Source organism: Stomoxys calcitrans, chromosome 2 (assembly GCF_963082655.1).
Source record: "Stomoxys calcitrans chromosome 2, idStoCalc2.1, whole genome shotgun sequence".
Classification (NCBI taxonomy): Eukaryota; Metazoa; Arthropoda; class Insecta; order Diptera; family Muscidae; genus Stomoxys; species Stomoxys calcitrans.
Window position 1 is genome coordinate 208,776,418 of NC_081553.1, and position 22,957 is coordinate 208,799,374.

General features: G+C 39.9%; 1 protein-coding gene across 2 annotated transcripts in view; it reads right to left on the reverse strand.

Moving 5' to 3' along the window:
• Positions 1-562: 562 nt before the first annotated feature.
• Positions 563-22,957, reverse strand: part of LOC106090087 (zinc finger protein rotund) — a 300,530-nt gene continuing 278,135 nt past the window's right edge. The window contains exons 8-10 of one of the 2 annotated variants that reach the window (XM_059362458.1): positions 5,434-6,052; positions 4,894-5,367; positions 563-1,083 (exon numbers count right to left, since the gene is read on the reverse strand). In XM_059362458.1, the coding sequence (XP_059218441.1) occupies positions 761-1,083; positions 4,894-5,367; positions 5,434-6,052 (1,416 nt within the window). In that variant the 3' untranslated portion in view covers positions 563-760. Of the gene's footprint in view, positions 1,084-4,893; positions 5,368-5,427; positions 6,053-22,957 lie in introns of both variants that reach the window. The other variant, XM_059362457.1, reaches the window with a different exon arrangement.

Sequence of the window (22,957 nt, forward strand, 5' to 3'; positions counted from 1 at the left end):
CCCTATTTATTACCCGATTTCGCAGAAATTTGAAACAGAGGGTAGTTTTAGGTCTCCCGACATCTGACCTTAGTATAGTTCAGATCGGAATATATTTAGATATAGCTGCCATATAGATCGATCTCCCGATGAAGGGTCTGAAGCCCATAAAAGCATTATTTTTTAACCAATTTCACTGAATTTTGAAACAGTGAGTAGTTTTTGGCCACCCGCCATCCGACCCAAATATGGTAAAAAAGGGACTTTATTCAGATATAGCTCTCATATAGACCGGTTAAGGGTTTGAAGCTCATAAAAGCTTTATTTATTACCCGATATTTTGAAATTTAAAATACAAAATTCAACAATGACTTGTATTTATAAGACCACTCAATGCCCGTGCCGAATTTGGGTGCATAAATTATCCAATTTTCATTGGATTGTGACGAAAGGGGGTTTACATATATACCCGAGGTAGTGGGTATCCAAAGTTAGGCCCGGCCGAACTTTATGCCTTTTTACTTGTTAACTTTAGAAAAGCTCTTTCAAAACATTTGCTGCAACTTTATCTCATCAACTGTCCTTAGTTGTTTAATACTCGGCCTTAATGAACAAAAACAATAAAATTGGCATAGTAATTAAAAAGAGATAAAATTAAATTAAACAAAATCTATAATACTCTACATATTGAGAAAAAAAAGAAAGCTCTCTATAATAATAATTTAAATATTATTCTATAAATAATTGTAGCGTTAATAACTTACACATTTTAAAAATATAGCTATCCCTTATCTTTGCCCGGTCCCACACTCACACCCAACAGATGTTCGCCGGCCATCGTTAGGCCAGCCGGTTGATGGGCATAGTTGCGTATCTGATGCAGCGATATCAATTGATTGGGGAATGCATTTGAGGCATTGTTTTGATTGACATTTTTATTTTGAAAACTGATGGCATCGTACAAATACGGACGCTGGGCCATGGCATGATGCGATAGGGTATTCAAGTGCGGAGGCATTGAGTTGATGGGTGTAAATGCTGAATTTGTGGTGGTTTTGGTAATGCTCGAAGCGTCATAGGGTCCAACGGTGGATGGTGTGGAAACTGAAAATGGGAGAAAAAAAAAAGTTGGGAAGTTGAAATTAAAAAATTTTTTAGATATTCCTAGAAAAGTCCCAGAATGGTAAAAAAATTAACTATAGCTGGTTTCAAGAACCACACCTGGTTTTAAAAAAAATAATAACCATTGCGAAACATGAACAAACTTCTAACATATCGCTGAGTGATGTCCGATTGCAGTGTAATGTCAAAGATAGGGGTTCTCCTTTTCATAGTCGAAACCGAAAGGCTTGCCGCAGTGCGCCACCTTTACCAGGAGAAGTTTTTATAATGCATGGTACCTCAAAAATATCAAAAAACCGGCAATGGTCCAACGTCCCTTCATCTTCCCCACATGCCCTACACATGCTATCACTTGCCGCACCGATTTTGCATAAGTGAGATCGTAGTCCTATGTGTCCTGTTATGATGCCGAAAGCTTTACTGACCTCCTGCTTAATTCCTTTCAGTAGTAGCCTCGTCTTCTTATAAACGGATCTAACCATAGCATTTTCGACATCCAACGCTTAACTAGCCGAAAGGCTTCAGATTAACCAAGTTTATTGACGTCTTACTTCGCTATGGCCCGGCACTCAAACGATGCGGATTGTGCCATCCCCAACGAATGCGTTAATCCCCTTCTTACACTCCACGACTGTTCGTGAACTTACCGTCCTAGTTGTTATTGCCTTTACGGACAGTCTTCGTGTTAGCCACATACCAACTCACGAATTCCGTGATCGCCCAAGTTCTATAAACCATTATTAGTTCCATGAACCATCTCTGGTTCTATAAACCATACGTGGTTCTATGAATCATCACTGGTTCTATGAACTTTTCTTGGTTCTATGAACCATCTCTGATTCTATGAACCATCCCTGGATCTAGGAACCATTCCTGGTTCTATGAAACATCCCTGGATATATAAACCATCCCTGGTTCCATAAACTCTTCCTTGGTCTATTAACCATTTCTGGTTATATAAATCATCCCTGGTTCTATGAACCATCTCTATATTTATAAACCATCCCTGGTTCTATGTACCATCCCTATATCTATAAACCCTAGGGATGGTTCTAAGAACCATCCCTAGTTCAAAGAAACAACCCTGGTTTCAAGAACCAACGCTGGTTCCAAGAACCAACCCTGGTTCGAAGAACCAACTCTGGTTCCAAGAACCAACCCTGGTTCCAAGAACCAACACTGGTTCCAAGAACCAAACCCGGTTCCAAGAACGAACCCTGGTTTCAAGAACCAACCCTGATTCCAAGAACCAACCCAGATTCCAAGAACCAACCTTGGTTTAGAACACCAACCCTGGTTCTATAAACCATCCATGGATCTAAGAACCATCCCTGGATCAAAGAACCAACCCTGGATCAAAGAACCAGCACTGATTCAAAAAAACCAACCCTGATTCAAAGAACCAACCTTGCTTCAAAGAACAAACCCTGGTTCAAAGAACCAACCCCGGTTCAAAGAACCAACACTGGTTCCAAGAACCAACCCTGGTTCCAAGACCCAACCCTGGTTCTAATAACCAACCCTGGATCAAAGAACCAACCCTGGATCAAAGAACTAGCACTGGTTCAAAAAAACCAACCCCGATGCACCAACCCAAGTTCAAAGACCCAACCTTAGTTAAATGCACCAACCCTGGTTCAAAAACCAACCCCGATTAAAAGAACCAACCGTTGTTCATAGAACAAACCATGGTTCAAAGAACCAATTCTGGTACAAAGAACCAACCCTTGTTCAGAGAACCAACCCTGGTTCAAAGAACCAACCTTGGCTCCAAGAAAAAGCCCTGGTTAAATTTCTTAAAAACGCTCCTTGTTCAGAGAACAAATCCTGGTTCAAAGAACAATCCCTGGTTCTTAGAACCATCCCTTGGATAGTTCTAAGAACCATCCCTGGTTCTAAGAACCATCCCTGGTTGTAAGAACCATCCCTGGTTCTAAAAACCATCCCTGGTTCTAAGAACCATCCCTGGTTCTAAGAACCATCCCTGGTTCTAAGAACCATCCCTGATTCTAAGAACCATTCCTGGTTCTAAGAACCATCCCTGGTTCTAAGAACCATCCCTGGTTCTAAGAACCATCCCTGGTTCTAGGAACCATCCCTGGTTCTAAGAACCATCCCTGGTTCTAAGAACCATCCCTGGTTCTAAGAACCATCCCTGGTTCTAAGAACCGTCCCTGGTTCTAAGAACCATCCCTGGTTCTAAGAACCATCCCTGGTTCTAAGAACCATCCCTGGTTATAAGAACCATCCCTGGTTCTAAGAACCATCCCTGGTTCTAAGAACCATCCCTGGTTCTAAGAACCATCCCTGGTTCTAAGAACCATCCCTGGTTCTAAGAACCATCCCTGGTTCTAAGAACCATCCCTGGTTCTAAGAACCATCCCTGGTTCTAAGAACCATCCCTGGTTCTAAGAACCATCCCTGGTTCTAAGAACCATCCCTGGTTCTAAGAACCATCCCTGGTTCTAAGAACCATCCCTGGTTCTAAGAACCATCCCTGGTTCTAAGAACCATCCCTGGCTCTAAGAACCATCCCTGGTTCTAAGAACCATCCCTGGTTCTAAGAACCATCCCTGGTACTAAGAACCATCCACGGTTCAAAAACCATCCCTGGTTCTAAGAATCATCCTTGGTTCAAAAACCATCCTTGGTTCTAAGAACCGTCCCTGGTTCTAAGAACCATCCCTGGTTCTAATAAGCATCCCTGGTTCTAAGAACCATCCCTGGTTCTAAGAACCATCCCTGGTTCTAAGAACCATCCCTGGTTCTAAGAACCATCCCTGGTTCTAAGAACCATCCCTGGTTCTAAGAACCATCCCTGGTTATAAGAACCATCCCTGGTTCTAAGAACCATCCCTGGTTCTAAGAACCATCCCTGGTTCTAAGAACCATCCCTGGTTCTAAGAACCATCCCTGGTTCTAAGAACCATCCCTGGTTCTAAGAACCATCCCTGGTTCTAAGAACCATCCCTGGTTTTAAGAACCATCCCTGGCTCTAAGAACCATCCCTGGTTCTAAGAACCATCCCTGGTTCTAAGAACCATCCCTGGTTCTAAGAACCAGAACCATCGCTGGTTCTAAGAACCATCCCTGGTTCTAAGAACCATCCCTGGTTCTAAGAACCATCCCTGGTTCTAAGAACCATCCCTGGTTCTAAGAAGCATCCCTGGTTCTAAAAAGCATCCCTAGTTCTAAGAACCGTCCCTGGTTCTAAGATTCATCCCTGGTTCTAAGATTCATCCCTGGTTCTAAGAACCATCCCTGGTACTAAGAACCATCCCTGGTACTAAGAACCATCCATGGTTCTAAGAACCATTGCTGGCTCTAAGAACCATCCCTGGTTCTAAGAACCATCGCTGGTTTTAAGAATCATCTCTGGTTCTAAAAACCATCTCTGGCTTATAAAACTATCTCGGGTTCTACAAACCATCTTTGGTTCTACAAACCATCGCTGGCTCTAAGAACCATCGCTGGTTCTAAGAACCATTCCTGGTTATAAGAACCATTCCCGTTTCTAGCATCCATTACTGAAAATTCCCCTTTTGATCCTGTCACCTCTCGTGGTACTTAATGCAATCCCTTATTATTAATTCCTCTCTGAACCAAAAATCTTCCCTGGGTCTATGAACCTTCCCAATGCTTTTTGACATGTATGGTTCTAAGAACCCTCGCTGGTACTACACGTAAGAACCACCCCCATTTCAGAAAATATTTCCTGGCATCAAGAACCCTTCAAGGTTTAGGAACCCGTTAAAAATATTTCCCTCAAACTCTTGAAAAAGCAAAACTTACCGATATCCTCTCGTCCATTGTCATTCATGCGATGATGATTTTGCAGATCATTGTGGGGATTATTGGATTGGCCAGCATTGCCGCCCTGCTGATGGTTGCCATAGTCCATGTGGCCTTGTTGCTGTGTGGGAGGTTGTTGTTGCTGTTGCGGATTTGGCTGTTGTTGCGTATGGTGCTGCTGTTGCGGTGTAGGTTGTTGTCCATTGTGATGCTGTTGTTGTTGCTGTTGCTGATGTGGGTGTTGGTTGTGATGTTGCTGCGACTGCTGCTGCTGCTGCTGTTGATGCATGACATCATTCATATTGGCCGCCGAGTCAGGACTGACTTTGGGCCAATACGAATTATCGGTGGGCGCTATTGTAACCGGTGGCAAGGGCAAATTATTGCGGTTGTGTTGATTGTGTAGGCCAGCAACAACGCCTGTTGTTTGTCCAGCACCTCCTGCTCCTCCGCCAACAGCCGTTGCTCCTACACCTGTTGTGGCCGAACCATGATTAGTGGAAGAAGAAGCATTTGTACCTACTGCAGGATTACTATTACCTGTGCTTGCTGCTGCTGCGGCAACTACAGCGGCGGCTGCCGCTCCTCCACCTCCTCCTGCGCCGGTGCCACCACCAGTGGGATTATTGCCCGCATTTGTCACCAAAATAGGCGGCCTTTTGTCGGTGCGCTCTGCATGCTTTTGCATATGCTTATTCAGATATGTCTCCTGGGTATATGATTTGCCACAATACTGACAGATGTGTGTCTTCAGATGTTTCGACTCCTTGTGCTTGGGTATGTGATCCAATAGCGAGGGCTCATCGGAGAAACATTTGTAGCACGAATTACATTTGAAAGGTTTATCGGTTTGGTGGCAACGCGAGTGTGATTGTAGGTTGGACAGCTGCGAGAAGGCCTTCTGGCAGCCGGGATGTCGACACTTGTAGGGCTTGTCACCCGTATGGGTGCGTATGTGTTGCTGCAGATGTGACAGTTGGGTGAATTTGCGTTGGCATATCTCACAGCGATACGGTTTGATGCCCAGATGTATTCGCGTATGTTGCGAGAGATACGAAGAGTTGGCAAAAGCTTTGGAGCACTGAGTACATTTGTAGGGCTTCGACTCACGCATATGCATTTGAGTGTGTAGCTGCAGATCGGCTTTGGATGTGAAGATCTAAAAGAGAGCAAGAGAACGTGATGGAGTATTAAAAGAGGAAAGGTAAATTTTTGAAATCTTCTGGGGAGTACATTTTCAGATCATCTTGGCAACATGTTGGACAATGAGAAGAAATTTTCGTATGCTACATTTGATTAGCTGAAACCCTTCCCCCACCCTTTTGGAGGGGTTTCATTTGCTATTTACCCTAAACGCACATAATTTGTTAAATACCTTTGTGTCCTTGATATCCTGCAATTGCATTTGATGATGCGGCGATGAGGTGGATGATGATATGCCATCACTTTGCTGTTGTTGCTGCTGCTGTTGTTGCTGGCGATTGTGATGCCGTGTCCCACCATTATCCACACTATTGCTGGTGACAACAATGTGATGATTGGGATTTGGTGGATATATTCGTGATTTTCTGCCTCGACCCGAAGACACTGTCGAACTGACCACTCCGGTGGTGGAATCAGCCAATTTAGAGTCTAAGCATACTGCAGATTTGTTATGAAGTAGAACTGCCGCTGCATCCGCTACTGCACCATTGGCAGAGGTGGTTGTTGACACTGCACCTTGGACCTGATAGTGAGGCTGGTGTTGTTGTTGCTGCTGCTGTTGTTGTTGGTGTTGTTGATGCGATGGCGGCTGATTGGTATAATTCAGAACGGATGTTCTCAAATCACCGGTATTGGAGAAAACGCTTAGTGGACCCAGAGTTACGCGTTCGTTTAGGGTATTCCTCAATTGGTCTATGGAACGGTGTACAGCTTGTGTATACTCACCACCCGGTGGTATCTCACCAATCAATGGTGAATTGTGATGATAATCAAGACCGCCACCTATTGGTCGATATTCAATGAGACGACCCTCCATTGTGAGTAAATTTGGGTTTTTGATTATTTTTCAGTATTTGTTTTGGGGTTTTTAAATTCGTAGTTGTTTGTATTGAAAGCGGCTAAGCGGCTTCTCATAGTTTTATTCCCGGAACAGTTTTGGGCACATTTCTATTTGATTTCTTATAATTTTAGTGATCAGTTTTTTAGGTGTTGTTTTGATTACTTCTTTTGAGTGAGGAACACTAAATGATTTAAAAATTGTTTTTTTTATTAAAATCTGATTTTTTTTATAATTTTTTGGGATTTTTGTTGTTGGATTCACTTATTTTTTTTTTGTTGAAGAAAAGTTTTAAAACAGTTTTTGTTGTTTGAATCACTTTTTTTTTTGCAATTCGGTTGCACACACCTTTATATCATTTGTTTAATGTGAGTCTTCATATATCATTTGTTTAATGTGAGTTTTTTATTTTTTCATTTATATGATAAGCCCATACCATTATAAGGTTTATATAGCATAGAACCAACATTTCGTGGAGTTGCAAGCGTTAGTTATGCCAAATATTGGCTATACAGCAATGCAAAAAACCAGTAAGGAAGGGCAAAAGTCGGGCGGTGCCGACTGTATAATACCCTACACCTACCCTATAAGTACAATGTGGGAGTTATATCCAGTTCTGAACCATTTTTGATGGACCTCGGCGAGTAAAAATATGTTCAAACTGTAATAACTACGGTTGACAAATGACAATATTATTGCAAATTACACCAAAATCTGACGAACATATATATGGGAGCTATAACTAATACTTAAGCGATTTCCATGAAATTAACCAATAATGTCGATAGTCATTAGAAAATCCTTGCTGCAAAATTTCGAGAGAATCGGATAACAAATGACCATTTTATTGCAGTATAACTGCAAATCGGACAAACATATATATGGGAGCTATATCCAAATCTGAACCGATTTAATTGAAATTCACCTGTAAAGTTGGGAGTCGTAAGAAAATCATTCCTGCCAAGTTTCGAGAAAATCGATTAACAAATGACCATTTTATTCCGTATTACTGCAAATCGGGCGAACATATATATGGGAGCTATATCCAAATCTGAGCCGATTTTTTCCAATTTCAATAGGCTTCGTCTCTAGACTGAAAAACACACCCAAACCATATTTCGAGAAAATCGGTTAACAAATGACCATTTTATTGCAGTATTACTGGAAATCGGACGAACATATATATGGGAGCTATATCCAAATCTGAACCGATTTTAATGAAATTCACCTGTAATGTTGGGAGTCGTAAGAAAATCGTTCCTGCCAAATTTCGAGAAAATCGATTAACCAATGACCATTTTATTGCAGTATAAGTGCAAATCGGACGAACATATATATGGGAGCTATATCCAAATCTGAGCCGATTTTTTCCAATTTCAATAGGCTTCGTCTCTAGGCTGAAAAATACGCCCATACCAAATTTGAAGATAATCGGATGAAAATTGCGACCTGTAGTATGTATACAAATTAATATGGACAGACGGACAGACAGACAGACAGATAGACAGTAAAGGCAGACGGACATAGCTAAATCGAATCAGAAAGTGATTCTGAATCTATCGGTGTACTTATCAATGGGTCTATATCCCTTCCTTTTGGGTGTTGCAAACTAATTCGCTAAGTTATAATACCCTGTACCAAAGTAGTGGTGTAGGGTATAAATACTGTTCGCTAATATGTTAAATAAACAAGCAAACAGACGTTTAGTTCGGCCGAGCCGAACTTTGGACACCTACAATCTCGAGTATATATGTAAACCACCTTTCGTCAAAATCCGGTGAAAAATGCATACCTTATGCCCCATTGCAGCTATATCGAAATATGTTCCGATTTGGACCGAAAACAAATAAGTACAAGTCATTGTTCAATCGTGTACAACAAAATATTGGCCTCTTTAGTCCGATATGAACTATATACGACACGGATGTCGAACAGCCTAACATAAGTCACTGTGTCAAATTTCAGTGAAATCGGATTATAAATGTTCCTTTTATGGGGCTAAGACTTTAAATCAAGATATGGGCTCATAACCTAAAATCGAGTGATCGGTCTATATGGCAGCTATATCCAAATGTGGACCGATCTGGGTCTAATTGAAGAAAGATGCCGAAGGTCTTACACAACTCACTGTCTCAAATTTTAACAAAATCGGATAATAAATGTGGCTTTTATGGGCCTAAGACCCTAAATCGGCGGATCGGTCTATATGGCAGCTATATCCAAATCTGGACCGATCTCGACCATATTGAAGAAGAATGTCGAAGGGCCTAACACAACTCACTGTCCCAAATTTCGGTGACTTCGGGCAATAATTGCGCCTTTTATGGACCTAAGACTCTAAATCGAGAGATCGGTCTATATGGCAGCTATATGGAAATCTTGACCGATCTAGGCCAAATGGCAGAAGTATGTCGAAGGGCCTAACACAACTCAATGCCCCAAATTTTGTCAAAGTCGGACAATAAATAAGCCTTTTATGGACCCAAAACCGTAAATCGAGAGATCGGTCTATATGGTAGCTATATCCAAATCTGAACCGATCTGGGTCTAATTGAAGAAAGATATCGAAGGGCCTAACACAACTCACTGTCCCAAATTTCAGCAAAATCGGATAATAAATGTGGCTTTTATGGGCTCAAAACCTTAAATCGAGAAATTGGTCTATATGGCAGCTATATCCATATCTGGACCGATCTGGGTCAAATTGAAGAAGGATGTCGCAGGGCTTTACACAACTCAATAAGTAAAATACGATTACGAGAAGTCCAACAAAAAAATACGAAATATTATGGTGATCGGTTAACGTTTTAGAGTGCCGACATTTCGTCCTTGAGGTACTTTTTAAGGATCTAGTTCAGAATATTAGGTCGCAGCATGAAATTCGTAAACAAAGTGCACATTTGTATTACACGTATGGTTAGCACTTGTAGTCTGCGTCACTACTGTACACTTGAGGTTCAGTGTACGAGGGTTGCCTTTTATATTACTGCGTAAGAGAACACAAAACAAACATTAATCATCGAAAATCTCTCCAAAGAGGTGTCGCACTGCGGCATGCCGTTCGGAATCGGCTATAAAAAGGAAGCCTCTTATCATTGAGCTTAAATTTGAATCGGACAGCACTCATTGATATGTGAGAAGTTTGCCCCTGTTCCTTAGTAGAATGTTCATGGGCAAACTTTGCATTTGCAATTTTGGCTAAGATATCTCCAAAACATGCATTCTGAACGCATCAAACGCTTCTTTAGGTGTTAAAAAACGTGGACCTCTCATTTTATTTTCTACGTACGGGAATAAAAAGAAATCATTCGGTGCCAAGTCAGGATTATACGGCGGATGACTCATCAAATCGATGTTTTTGAGTGCTAAAAAATGCAGTTGTTTCGTATTTTTGGAGCATTTCTTTCGACCAATCGACACGAGCCTTATTTGATTGATTGACAATTTTTGTGGGATCCCACGCGAACAAATTTTTGAAGGTCAAATGTTCATGCAATATTGAATGTATGCTGGTCCCGCTAAGGTTGTCTCAATCTCGCTATAGGTCATGGATTTTGGACAAACTTCACGAAATTCGTCATGGAGTGAACTACGATCTCGGTTGAATTCACCATACCATCGATAAACACTAGTCCTTGATGGAGCTTCATCGCTAAAAATGTATTTAGGTTCATAGATGCACTGTTGTTGAGTTAATCCACGTCGAAAGTTGAAAAAAATAATCGCACGAAAATGTTCACGATTTAATTCCATTTTTTGGGCGAGATGAATCGTTTAAGTTACTGTAAACAACACAAATAGCGCTCGTATATCAAAACGTTCTGAGTATGTATAACCTCAAAAATATCAAGCTTTTCGCAAGAGCTGTCAGTTGGCAGATTGCAATACAAGGGTTGTCCAATCCCGAAATATAAAAGGCAACCCTCGTATACATTGTATGATCGAAAATGGCTATTTCAGTGTGTTGCAAACGGTATGGCAAAATAATACGCAACTGCAAAATAACCACCGCTGAAAAACTGCGCTACGGTGGACTCCTGATAAAAATATCATGTATTTTTGGGCGGTCCACCATTCTCTATTGTCAAAGATTGAACTGATTGGTCTGCTTGTCCTCTTGAGCTCTTACAAGCTGCAATTTTTGTCCGATTTGGCTAAAATTGAGCACGCAATGTTGTGTTATGACTTTCAATAGCTGTGCCAAGTACGGCTTATATCGATCTCCCGAATTGACTTCTTGAGTCGTTACAAGCCCCAATTTTTATTTGTGTTTTTGGGCTACTATAACCTGCAAACAAAATTTCAATATCTAGCGTTTATATACTCTCCACCGAAGGATGGGAATATCTCGTTCCGTTTGCAACACATCGAAATATCCATTTCCGACCCTATAAAGTATACATATTTTTGATCATTGTAAAAATCGAAGACGATCTAGCCATGTTCGTCCGTCTGTCCGTCCGTCTGATGAAATCACGCTAAAGCCTTTAAAAATAGAAATATTGAGCCGAATCTTTGCACAGATTCTTTTTTTGTTCATAAGCAGATTAAGTTCGAAGATGGGCTATATCTCGATATAGCCCCCATATAAACCGACCCGCCGATTTAAGGTCTTAGGCCCATAAAAGCCACTATTATTATCCGAGTTTGCTGAAATTTGGGACAGTGAGTTTTGTTAGACCCTTCGACATTTTTCCTCAATTTGACCCATATAAGTTCAGATTTGGATATAGCTGCCATATAGACCGATCCGCCGATTTCGGGTCTTAGGCCCATGAAAGCCATATTTATTATCCGATTTTGCTGAAATTTGGGACAGTGAGTTCTTTTAGGCTCTTCAATTCGGTCCAGATTTGAATACAACTGCCATGTAGACCGATCTCTCGATTTAAGGTCTTGGGCCCATAAAAGGGGCATTTATTGTCCGATTTCACCGAAATTTGGGACAGTTAGTTGTGTTATGCTCCTCGACATTTTTCTTCAATTTAGCCCAGATCGGTCCAGATTTGGATACAGCTGCCATATAGACCGATCTTTCGATTTAAAGGCTTGGCTCCATAAAACACGCATTTATAATCCGATTTCGCTGAAATTTGAGATAGTGACTTATGTTTGACTTTTCGATATTAGATTCCCATATGTTTCAGATCGGTCTATAGTTATATATGGCCACCAAAAAGACCGATATTTAGCTCTAAAAATTGGATAATGACTTGTACTTATTTAAACACTCAATGTCCGTGAAGAATTTGGTCCGGAAATCGGACCATATTTCGATATAGCTGTTATGGCGGCATAAATTATTCATTTTTCACCGGATCATGACGAAAGGTGGTTTACATATATATACGAGGTGAAGGGTATCCAAAGTTCGACCGGCCGAACTTAACGCCTTTTACTTGTTTTAGGTGGCTTTCTTTTCAGAGAATGCCTCATATATGGGAGCTATAACTGAATCCGATCAAATTTCTATGAAATTCAACAGCAATGTCAAGAGTCTTCAGAGATTCTTTTGTGCCAAATTTTGTGACGACCGGGTAACACTTGACCAACTCAAAAAAGCAAATCTAAGTCAGGAATTCTATGCTATTTATGAAATCCCCAATTGTTTTCCATATCGCGTCCCTAAGTTGCTTCATGTCTTTTAGTATTTAGTATGGCTGTCCATAGGTAGGGCGGATTAATATCTGCAGCCTATTTTCAACCTAACCTACACTGACCATATTATGGCGATATTGGTCATAATCGGACTTACATGTGTATAAAAGAGAGCTTTAGGCAAATCTAAACCATTTTTTCCAGTTTCAATTAGCTTTGTCTCCAGGCCAAACCAAATGACTGTGCTGAATTTGAAGACGACCGGGTAAAACTTGAACCCATTCGGAGTCCAAGCGTTTATTTATCAAATGATCTCTTCCTTCTAGGTGTTACAAACTGTTACAAACAAGCGGACTACGTTATAACACTCTGTATGAATATAAAACCCAATATGTATATAACGGACTCCCCTAAGTTTGACGACTAAATGAGAACTAACAATCGGATGTATATCTTGAAATCGTCCTTGAATTTTACGACAGTCAAGACAGTAGTGGTGGAAAAAAATAATTCCATGTATGGCAAACGAAAAGGAAAAATCAATGAACTCTCCAACTAAGGAGTGATTTTTTTTGGATTTTCAAATTAAGTCCAAATTTAAAGAAAATGTTCTATAAAACTAGTATTTTGAGTATTGGATTTTTGGGATATTTCCCATGCAAAGTGAATGTTTTTCAATTCAATTATTTTGTTGCAAACTCTACACAGTAGCCACATAATAATCTTTCAATTATTATTGCTTAACATTTTTTTCTATCCAGTATAAGAAAATAAACAAATAAAGACAGACCATATGACCCTAATTAAATATTTTATTTATTATGCGATTTCCTTTCCCACACAAACCGACATTTAAACGCAGTTTTTAACCTTTATCTGGTGGTAAAGCCACGAAAAAACCACTAAAAATTGCTATAAAAACGAGATATGAGAGCCAGAAAAACAAGAAAATAAAGAAAAAAAATGTTTTTGTAGTCTGCATTCATTTCTAAAAAAAAAAAAGCAAAATATTTTCTAAGTTCAATGCAAGTGTTGTCAATTTGTCCACCAACACATAGAAACAAGAAGAGTAAAAGACCAACTCCATAAACCTCTCTCTAACCACCTTGGAAACAACGAAGTGCTTGCAAGTGTTGCCTATCATCAGGGGCCGGCAAAGAGTATGAGGTGTGCATGTATAGCTGCCACCATAACCACACACCCAATGCCTCACTAACACATACATCAAAAAACAAGAGGAAGTATGACTAGAATAAAAGGAAATATTTACTGAAATCTAGTTTTTTTCTATAATTCCTGCTTTTGAAGCCCTTGCTCACTCTCTCTCTGTTTTTTTGTTTGTTTTTTTTTTCTTCTGTGCGTTAAACAAAACAAAATCTAAATGGAGAGAATTTATGCAAGAAAAAAAAAAACCAGACAACGACTTTACTGCAGGAGAGTGAAAGAGAGTGTGAGAGCATGCAAAGTGAGTGGGAGAATTAAGTGCAGGTTTCCATGCAAAAATTCAAGAATTTTTTGATTTACTTCGTTTTTTTTTCTTTCTGTTCATACTCTTTTGGATATTTTTTCAATAGCAGCAGCATCAGCAGACATTTGGAGGAGAGCAGAAGGGGCATGGTGATAACTGATGATAGTCAGCCCTCTAAACGTTGATGATATTTGGTGACGGCGTTCAACATAATGACGTTGTAAGTGTTGTTGGTGTTGCTGTTATTTTCTTGTCTGGTTCTGAGGGTGATTTCGTCTGTATTTTCAGTTATTTGCTCTAAAACAATCTTTTGTTGCTTATTTCAATTTTTTTTTGGTATTTTTACCCCCAAAATCGTTTATATTTTTCATTTACGTTTTTTTTTTTTGATGACGCGTATTCATCACAAAGCCAGACAAAAAATACACAAAATACATTTGAAAGTTTTAGATTTTTTTTTGGCTGATTTTTTTTCGTTTTAGTCTTCTTTGTCATTTTTTTTTCAAAAGGTCTGAATGGCAGAGAATGTCAGAAAAACGGAAATTGTTGTACAAGGGTTGAAAAAGGGATTCGCGGATTTTGTTTTTTACAGCCTAGAGAAGAGGAATAATTATAATTTGAACCTTTTTCGCTGAAAACGTTGATGGAATAAACAATTTGTCCCTGAGTGCTGAGGAAAATGAATGGGGTAAAATAAATCAATGTGAAGTCTATTTTGGAGAGGTTTAAAGTTCAAAGTTTTATGAGATGAATAAGTCTATGGTTAACTGAGGAGATGAACTTTATTATTCTCAATAATTACCAAGTTTTTTAACAGCCAAAGCCAGTCACATGTTCCCACTCGATTTATTTACCAATTCATCGATATCAGCTACTTTATAAAATCAGCTGTACTCGATGAATTGATGAACGCATTAAGTGCATCATGTTCGTATTGGTTTTTATACCCTACGCCTCTACTGTGGTACTGGGTATTATAACTAAGGGCATTCGCTTGTAACACGCAAAAGGAGAATAGATGGACCCATCGACTCAGAATTGCTTTCAGATTCGATTAAACAATGTCAGTGTATCATTTAAGTGTAAAATAAAGTACAATAACCCGACCTTGCAAGCAAAAAATTAATTACTGTCAAAAAAGAGTTTTCTTTTTCTCCCGGACTCCCCCAATGTTTACAGAGAGAGAGAGAAGATAGTGCTCAGAAAACTACTTTGCAGTCAATGGAGGTTGATTCGTTTAGTGTTCTTAGATTTCACATAGCATTAACATTAAATATCTAATCACAAATAGAATAAACAAGTAAAAAGGCATTAAGAACTTTGAATACCCACCACCTCGGGTATATATGTAAACCTCCTTTCGTCACAATCCGATGAAAATTGGATAACTTGTGCACCCAAATTTGGCACGGACATTGAGTGGTCAATAAATATAAGCCACTGATGAATTTTGTATTTCAAATTTCAACAAAATCGGGTAATAAATAAAGCTTTTATGAGCTTCAGATTCTTAAACGGCATATCGGATTATATGACAACTATATCTAAATACAGTCCTTTTTTTACCATATTTGGGTCGGATGGCGGGTGGCCTAAACTACTCACTGTTTCAAATTTCAGTGAAATTGGATAAAAAAATTAAGCTTTTATGGTCTTCAGACCCTTTATCGGGAGATAGGTCTATTTGGCGGCTATATCTAAACATAGTCCGATCCAAACCATATTTAAGGCGGATGTCAGGAGACCTGTTTCAAATTTCAGCGAAATCGGGTAATAAATAGGGCTTTTATGGGCTTCAGACCCTTTATCGGAAGATCGGTCTATATGGCTGCTATTTCTAAATAAAGTCCGATCAAACAATATTTGGGTCAGATGTTGGTAGGTAGGCCTAAAACTACTCACTGTTTTAAATTTCAGCGAAATCGGATAAAAAATAAGCCTTTATCGGCAGATCGGTCTATGTGGCAGCTATATCTAGATATAGTCCAATCTGAACCATATTTAGGTCAGATGTCGGGAGGCCTAAAAATACTCAAATGCAAATTTTGCCCATGAACATGCCACCAAGGAACAGGGGCGAACTTCTCACATATCAACGCGTGCAGTCCGATTCAAGTCTAAGCTCAATGGTAAGGGGCCTCTTTTTTATAGCCGAGTCCGACACCTCTTTGGAGAGAAGTTTTACTTGGCATAGTACCTCACAAATGTTGCCAGCATTAGGAGGGGAAAACCACCGTTGAAAATTTTTTTCTGATGGTTTCGCCAGGATTCGAACCCAGTCGTTCAGCGTCATAGATGGACATGCGAACCTCTACGCTACGGTGGCCTCCTAAAAATACTCACTGTTTAAAATTTCAGCAAAATCGTATGAAAAATTAAGTTTTTATGGGCATTAGACCCTTTATCGGAAAATCGGTCCGTATAGCAGCCATATCCAAATATGGTCCGATTTGGCCTGTTCAAGAACTTAACCAGCGTGCATTAAAAAGACGTATCTGTGCCAAATTTCAGCTCAATATCCCAATTTTTGAAGGCTGTAGAGTGATTACAACAGACGCACGGACAGACCGATAGACAGACAGACGGACAGACACATAGACATCGTTAAATCGTTTTAGAATTTTACGACGATCCGAAATATATATACTTTGTAGGGTTGGAAATTGATATTTCAATGTGTTGCAAACGGAATGACTAAATGAATATAGGGGATATGGGGGAATATGGTGGGTATAAAAAGTCTACTGCTTTGCTGTCGCCGGCTAAAACTGACGTCTCAGGCATTCTGTCCATCATGACAGATTCTGCTAAAATTTTATACAAAATAAATTAAGTTAAAGGCATAATTTTATTCTACATACCCAACTTCTGCAAAACCAGAAAAAATTTAAGCTTCTAGGAACCGAACATGGATGACCAAGAGACCGGTTTATATGGAAGCTATATCAGATTAAAGGCTAATTTTGGCCGTACTTGGCATAGTTATTGAAAGTCATAACAAAACACTACATTCAAAATTTCAGCCAAATCGGACGAAAATTGCGGCTTGTAACGGCTCAAGAAGTCAAATCGGGAGATCAGCTTATATGGGAGCTATATCAGGTTATAGACCGATTTGGTTCGTATTTGGCACAGTTGTTAGGAGTCATAAAATTGCAAAAATCAGCCAAATCGGACAAAAGTTGCGGCTTCCAGGGGATGCAGAAGTCAAATCGGGAGAAGTCAAATGGGAGCTATATCAGGTTATAGACCGATTTGAACTGTAATTGACAAATTTGTTGAAAGTCGTAACAGAATACCGTGTGCAAAATTTCAGCCTAATCGGACTAATCGGACAAACGCCTGGGTTCAAATCCTGCAGGCGAGAACACCTTAAAACATTTTTCAGCGGTGGTTATCCCCTCACCAAATGCTGGCGACATTTGTGAGTATTTCAGCCATGTACAACTTCTCAACCAAGAGGTGTCTCTTTTCAGTAGCACGCCGTTCGGACTCGTCATAAAACAGGAGGTCCCCTTAGCATTGAGCTTAAATTTGAAACGGGCAGCACTCAATTGATATTGTGAGAAGTAAGTCCCTCTAATTTGTTCCGCAATGGCATGTTTGGGAAACACTAAAAGCTGTACGAGTTCGACCTCTATTGTGATTTCGACAGACGGACGCTCGAGTAGTGTACCAGGTAGTGTACCGTAAACAGCTGAGTACAAATTTTTCTCGCGAAGTGCACTATGTGTCAATTAGTGTTGGTTGTGTGTGTGTGTGTATTATAGTTAAGAACCCTACCCACACAAACGACCAAAAATGGAGCGAACTAGTTACATACACATTATCAGAGTTGCACTAATCACTGATTTTGACAGATAGTGCACTCGATATTTTGCTGTTGGGCAACTGCCACTACGTGTAAGTTAATATATCTTGGATGGGGTATACTAATTTCGTCATTCTGTTTGCCATGTCCGGCGGTCCTTCTGTCTGTCGAAAGCACGCTAACTTTCGAAGATGTAAAGGTAGCCGCTTGAAATTTTGCACAAATATTTTTCATTAGTGTAGGTCGGTTGGGATTGTAAATGGGCCAAATCGGTTCATGTTTTGATATAGCTGCCATATATGCCAACCGATCTTGAGTCTTGACTTCATGAGCCTCTAGAGGGCCCAATTCTCATCCAATTTGACTGAAATTTTGCACGTGGTGTTTTGGTATCACTTCCAAAAACTGTGCTTAGTATGGTGCAAATCGGTAATTAACCTGATATAGCCGTCATATAAACCGATCTGAGATCTTGACTTCTTGAGCGTCTAGAGTGCGCGATTCCTATACGATTTGGCTGAAATTTTGCACGACGTGTTTTGTTATGACTTCCAACAACTATGCTTAGTATGGCGCAAATCGGTACATAACCTGATATAGCTGCCATATAAACCGATCCTGCGTCTTGACTTCATTAGCCTCTAGAGGGCTCAATTCTCATCCAACTTGACTGAAATTTTGCACGTAGTGTTTTGGTATCACTTCTAATAACTGTGGTAGGTATGGTTCAAATCGGTAAATGTTTTGATATAGCTACCATATATACCGATCTGGGGATTTGACTTCTTGAGCCACTAGAGCAATTATAATCCGATTTGACTGAAATTTTGCACGTGGTGTTTTGTTATGACTTCCAATAACTGTGCTATGCATGGTGCAAATCGGTACATAACCTGTTATAGCTGCCATATAAACCGATCTGTGATCTTGACTTCTTGAGCCTCTAGAGGGCGCAATTCTCATCCGATTGGGAAGAAATTTCGTACAATGGCTTCTCTCATGACCTTGAGAGGTCATACGTGTCTAATATGGTCTGAATCAATCAATAGCTTGATACAATTCCCATATAAACCGATCTCCCGATTTTGCTTCTTGAGCCCCTACAAGGTGCAATTCTTATCCAAATGAACTGAAATATTACACAATGACTTCTACAATGTTCAGTATTCATTTATGGTCCGTATCGGCCCATAACTTCTTTTTCAGTTATCAATTCAACCCCTCATTTTCTGGTGATATTCATTCTCATGGTCATTAGCTCGCCCCATTCCCCCTTGGGAAAAATAACATTAACTTTCACTCTTCTTTGGGTTACTAAACAACTTTTTATGGCGATTTATATATCCTTTTAAACACCTGACACATGTATATGCATTTCTTTGGTGACTTTTTCTAACATTCTATTGCATTATGAGGAAAAAATCCTCAACATCATTGATGGGGTCATAAAACCAAAATTACGCCAAAAATTTCACCGCTGACATAGAAAAACGTGAAATAAATCAAAAAAAAAAACAACCGAAAAATCAGCAACAAAACCTCCAAAAAGCACACACACACACACTCACACATACACTCCCATTCAACATAGACACCATGGCAGACAGCAGACAATAACAGCTGGGGGAGAAAATATCAACAGTTCGATTAGATTTTTTCTAAAATTTATTTTATTTATTAGATGGTATTGGTGGAGGTGGGGTTGACTGGGCAAAGCACAGGGATGCTGGCAAAGCATGGCAGTTGGCAGTGTGCATGTCCTCTTGTGCCGGCATTTGCTTCATACATTTATTCACAATCTATACTAACACATACATATAGCAAACATTTTAGCTTACATTGAAATTCATATGTATTGTGGTGGATTGTTTGTCCGTCCATGTCTCTGTCTGTCCGTCTGTCCTTCAATGTCTAGCTGAATGATTGTTAACATGTATTTCTTTTTTTTTTTTGCTATTTTATTTATAATTCTGTGATGATTTTTTTTCGTGCACTGCTGTTTGTAAGCTGCTGATGTTTTTGGTAGACAAATATGCAGACGGGAGTTTAGGATTAAACGAAATGAAAAGTTGATAAGGACAATAAGAATACTCAACCATAGAAAATTGAAGGGGGCAAAAAGAAAAGCACGAAAATGTTGTATATATAATATGGAAATGGAATTGAGAGGCATACATGTGTGTTACAATGTAGACAAGGTACAGTGATATCAACAAAAAAAAAAAATAAAAAAAAATTAAAAACAATAAAAAAAATTTTATTTTTTTAAAAATGATTTTTTTTAGGGTAAAATTTTTTGAAAACTATTTTTTTTAATGATATAAACAAAAAATATAAAAAAAATAAAAAAAAATAAAAATAAAAAGTTGTTGGGTATCATAACAAAACACGTCGTGCGAAATTCCATTCCATTCGGATAAGAATTGCGCCCTCTAGAGGCTCAAGAAGTCAAGACCCAAGATCGGTTTATATGGCAGCTATATCAGGTTATGGGCCGATTTGAACCATACTTGGCACAGTTGTTGGATATCATAACAAAACACGTCGTGCACAATTTCATTCTGAACGGATAAGAATTGTGCACGCTAGAGGCTCAAGAAGTCAAGACCCAAGATCGGTTTATATGGCAGCTATATCAGGTTATGGACCGATTTCAACCATACTTGGCACAGTTGTTGGATATCATAAGAAAACACGTCGTGCAAAATTGCATCCCAATCGGATAAGAATTGCGCACGCTAGAGGCTCAAGAAGTCAAGGCCCAAGATCGGTTTATATGACAGCTATATCAGGTTATAAACCGATTTGAACCATACTTGGCACAGTTATTGGATATCATAAGAAAACACGTCATGCTAAATTTCATTCCAATCGGATAAGAATTGCGCACTATAGAGGCTCAAGAAGTCAAGACCCAAGATCGGTTTATATGACAGCTATATCAGGTTATAAACCGATTTGAACCATACTTGGCACAGTTATTGGATATCATAAGGAAACACGTCATGCAAAATTTCATTCCAATCGGAATGTGCAAAATTTCAAGCGGCTAGCTTTACTCCTTCGGAAGTTAGCGTGCTTTCGACAGACAGACGGACGGACGGACGGACAGACGGACGGACATCGCTAGATCGACATAAAATGTCGCGACGATCAAGAATATATATACTTTATGGGGTATCAGACGAATATTTCGAGTAGTTACAAACAGAATGACGAAATTAGTATACCCCCCATCTTATGGTGGAGGGTATAAAAACGGACCCTCCCAATGTTGACGACCCACGCAAACGAAAAAAGGACCATGATTTGCGGATCTGCACCTGGAATGTCCGCTCTCGCTATAGAGAAGGTGCAGTATATACGCTGGCGGATGTATTAGAGAAGTACAAGACAGATATTACCGCCTTACAGGAAGTGCGATGGACTGGGAATGGCGTCACTACAACACCAAACGGTAACAAACTTTACAATAGCTGCCATAGCACGAGGCATGAGTTTGGCTTTGGATTTGTGGTTAGTCGGAGACTGAAACACCTAGTCTCCAGCTTTACCCCGGTGGATGAGAGGCTAGCCACAATCCGCATAAAAGCCAAATTCTTCAACATCAGTCTTATTTGTGCCCATGCCCCGACGGAAGACAAGGACGAGCAGACCAAGGATATTTTCTTCGAGCGCCTAGAGAGAGAATATGACCGCTGCCCCTCCCATGATATAAAAATCGTTCTGGGAGATTTTCATGCGAAGATAGGGAAGGAAGACATTTTTGGTCCAACAGTCGGAATGTTTAGCCTCCTTGAGACAATGTCCACAAATGGGTTGAGGCTGATAGATTTCGCCGCGGCAAAAAACATGGTAGTTAATAGCACCAGATTTCAATATAAAAATATTCACAAAGCCACATGGCTGTCACCCGATCAAAACACGAGAAATCAAATTTATCACATTGTGATAGATGGAAGGCATTCATGCAGCGTGTAAGATGTACGATCGATCCGTGGAGCGAACATAGATTCAGTTCATTACCTTGTTGCAGCAAGGGTTCGCACCCGTTTGAACATGGCGAGAAAAGTACGATCTGACACTGCACGGAGGCTGGATATTGAAAAGCTGCAAACACAACAAACGGCAGCGGCATACTCCACTCGACTGACCCAACTGCTTCATGAAAGCACTCCTTGTTTCGATGATATAATGGGGCAGTGGCAAACCATTGCCCCCTCCATGGAAAATGCCGCGAAATCCGTACTTGGGTACCGGAAGCCTCCTCCAAAAAACCCGTGGTACGACCAAGAGTGTCGAGATGCTACTGAAGCCAAGAATGCGGCATATAGAGCAACCCTGCAGTCAGTAGCAAGGCGCCAGATAAAGAAGAGTTATCGGGAGAAAAGGAGAGAGGAAAAATGTCTATTCCGCAGAAATAAAAAGGAAATATTGGGTTGCCCAAAAAGTAATTGCGGATTTTTTACAATAAAAGAAAGTAAATGCATTTTTAATAAAACTTAAAATGAACTTTAATCAAATATACTTTTTTTACACTTTTTTTCTAAAGCAAGCTAAAAGTAACAGCTGATAACTGACAGAAGAAAGAATTCAATTACAGAGTCACAAGCTGTGAAAAAATTTGTCAACGCCGACTATATGAAAAATCCGCAATTACTTTTTGGGCAACCCAATAGAAAGACTTGAGTGTGAACGAATTGAGATGTACAGGAGTCAGAATGAAGTCCGGAAATTCTACCAAAGAATTAAACATCAAACCGATGGCTTTGGTGCAGGCACATCTTCCTGCAGAGACAAAGAAGGAAATCTGGTAAATGACGCAGATAACATGCTGAGGATATGGATAGTTCAGCGAAGAGGATACCGCTGAACCAATCCCTGATGATGGTATAGAAAGTTTACCTACTAGTCAGAATGAGATCCTAGTAGCAGTGACCCGACTCATGAACGACAAGGCAGCAGGAGCCGACGGGTTACCCGCTGAACTATTTTTGAGCGGAGTGTCACCGCTGATAAGGCGTATGCATCAGCTTATCTGCGCAATCTGGCTAGAAGAACGCATACCCGATGATTAGAGCCGAAGGGTTACCCGCTGAACTATTTAAGACCGGAGGCGATACGCTGATAAGGCGTATGCATCAGC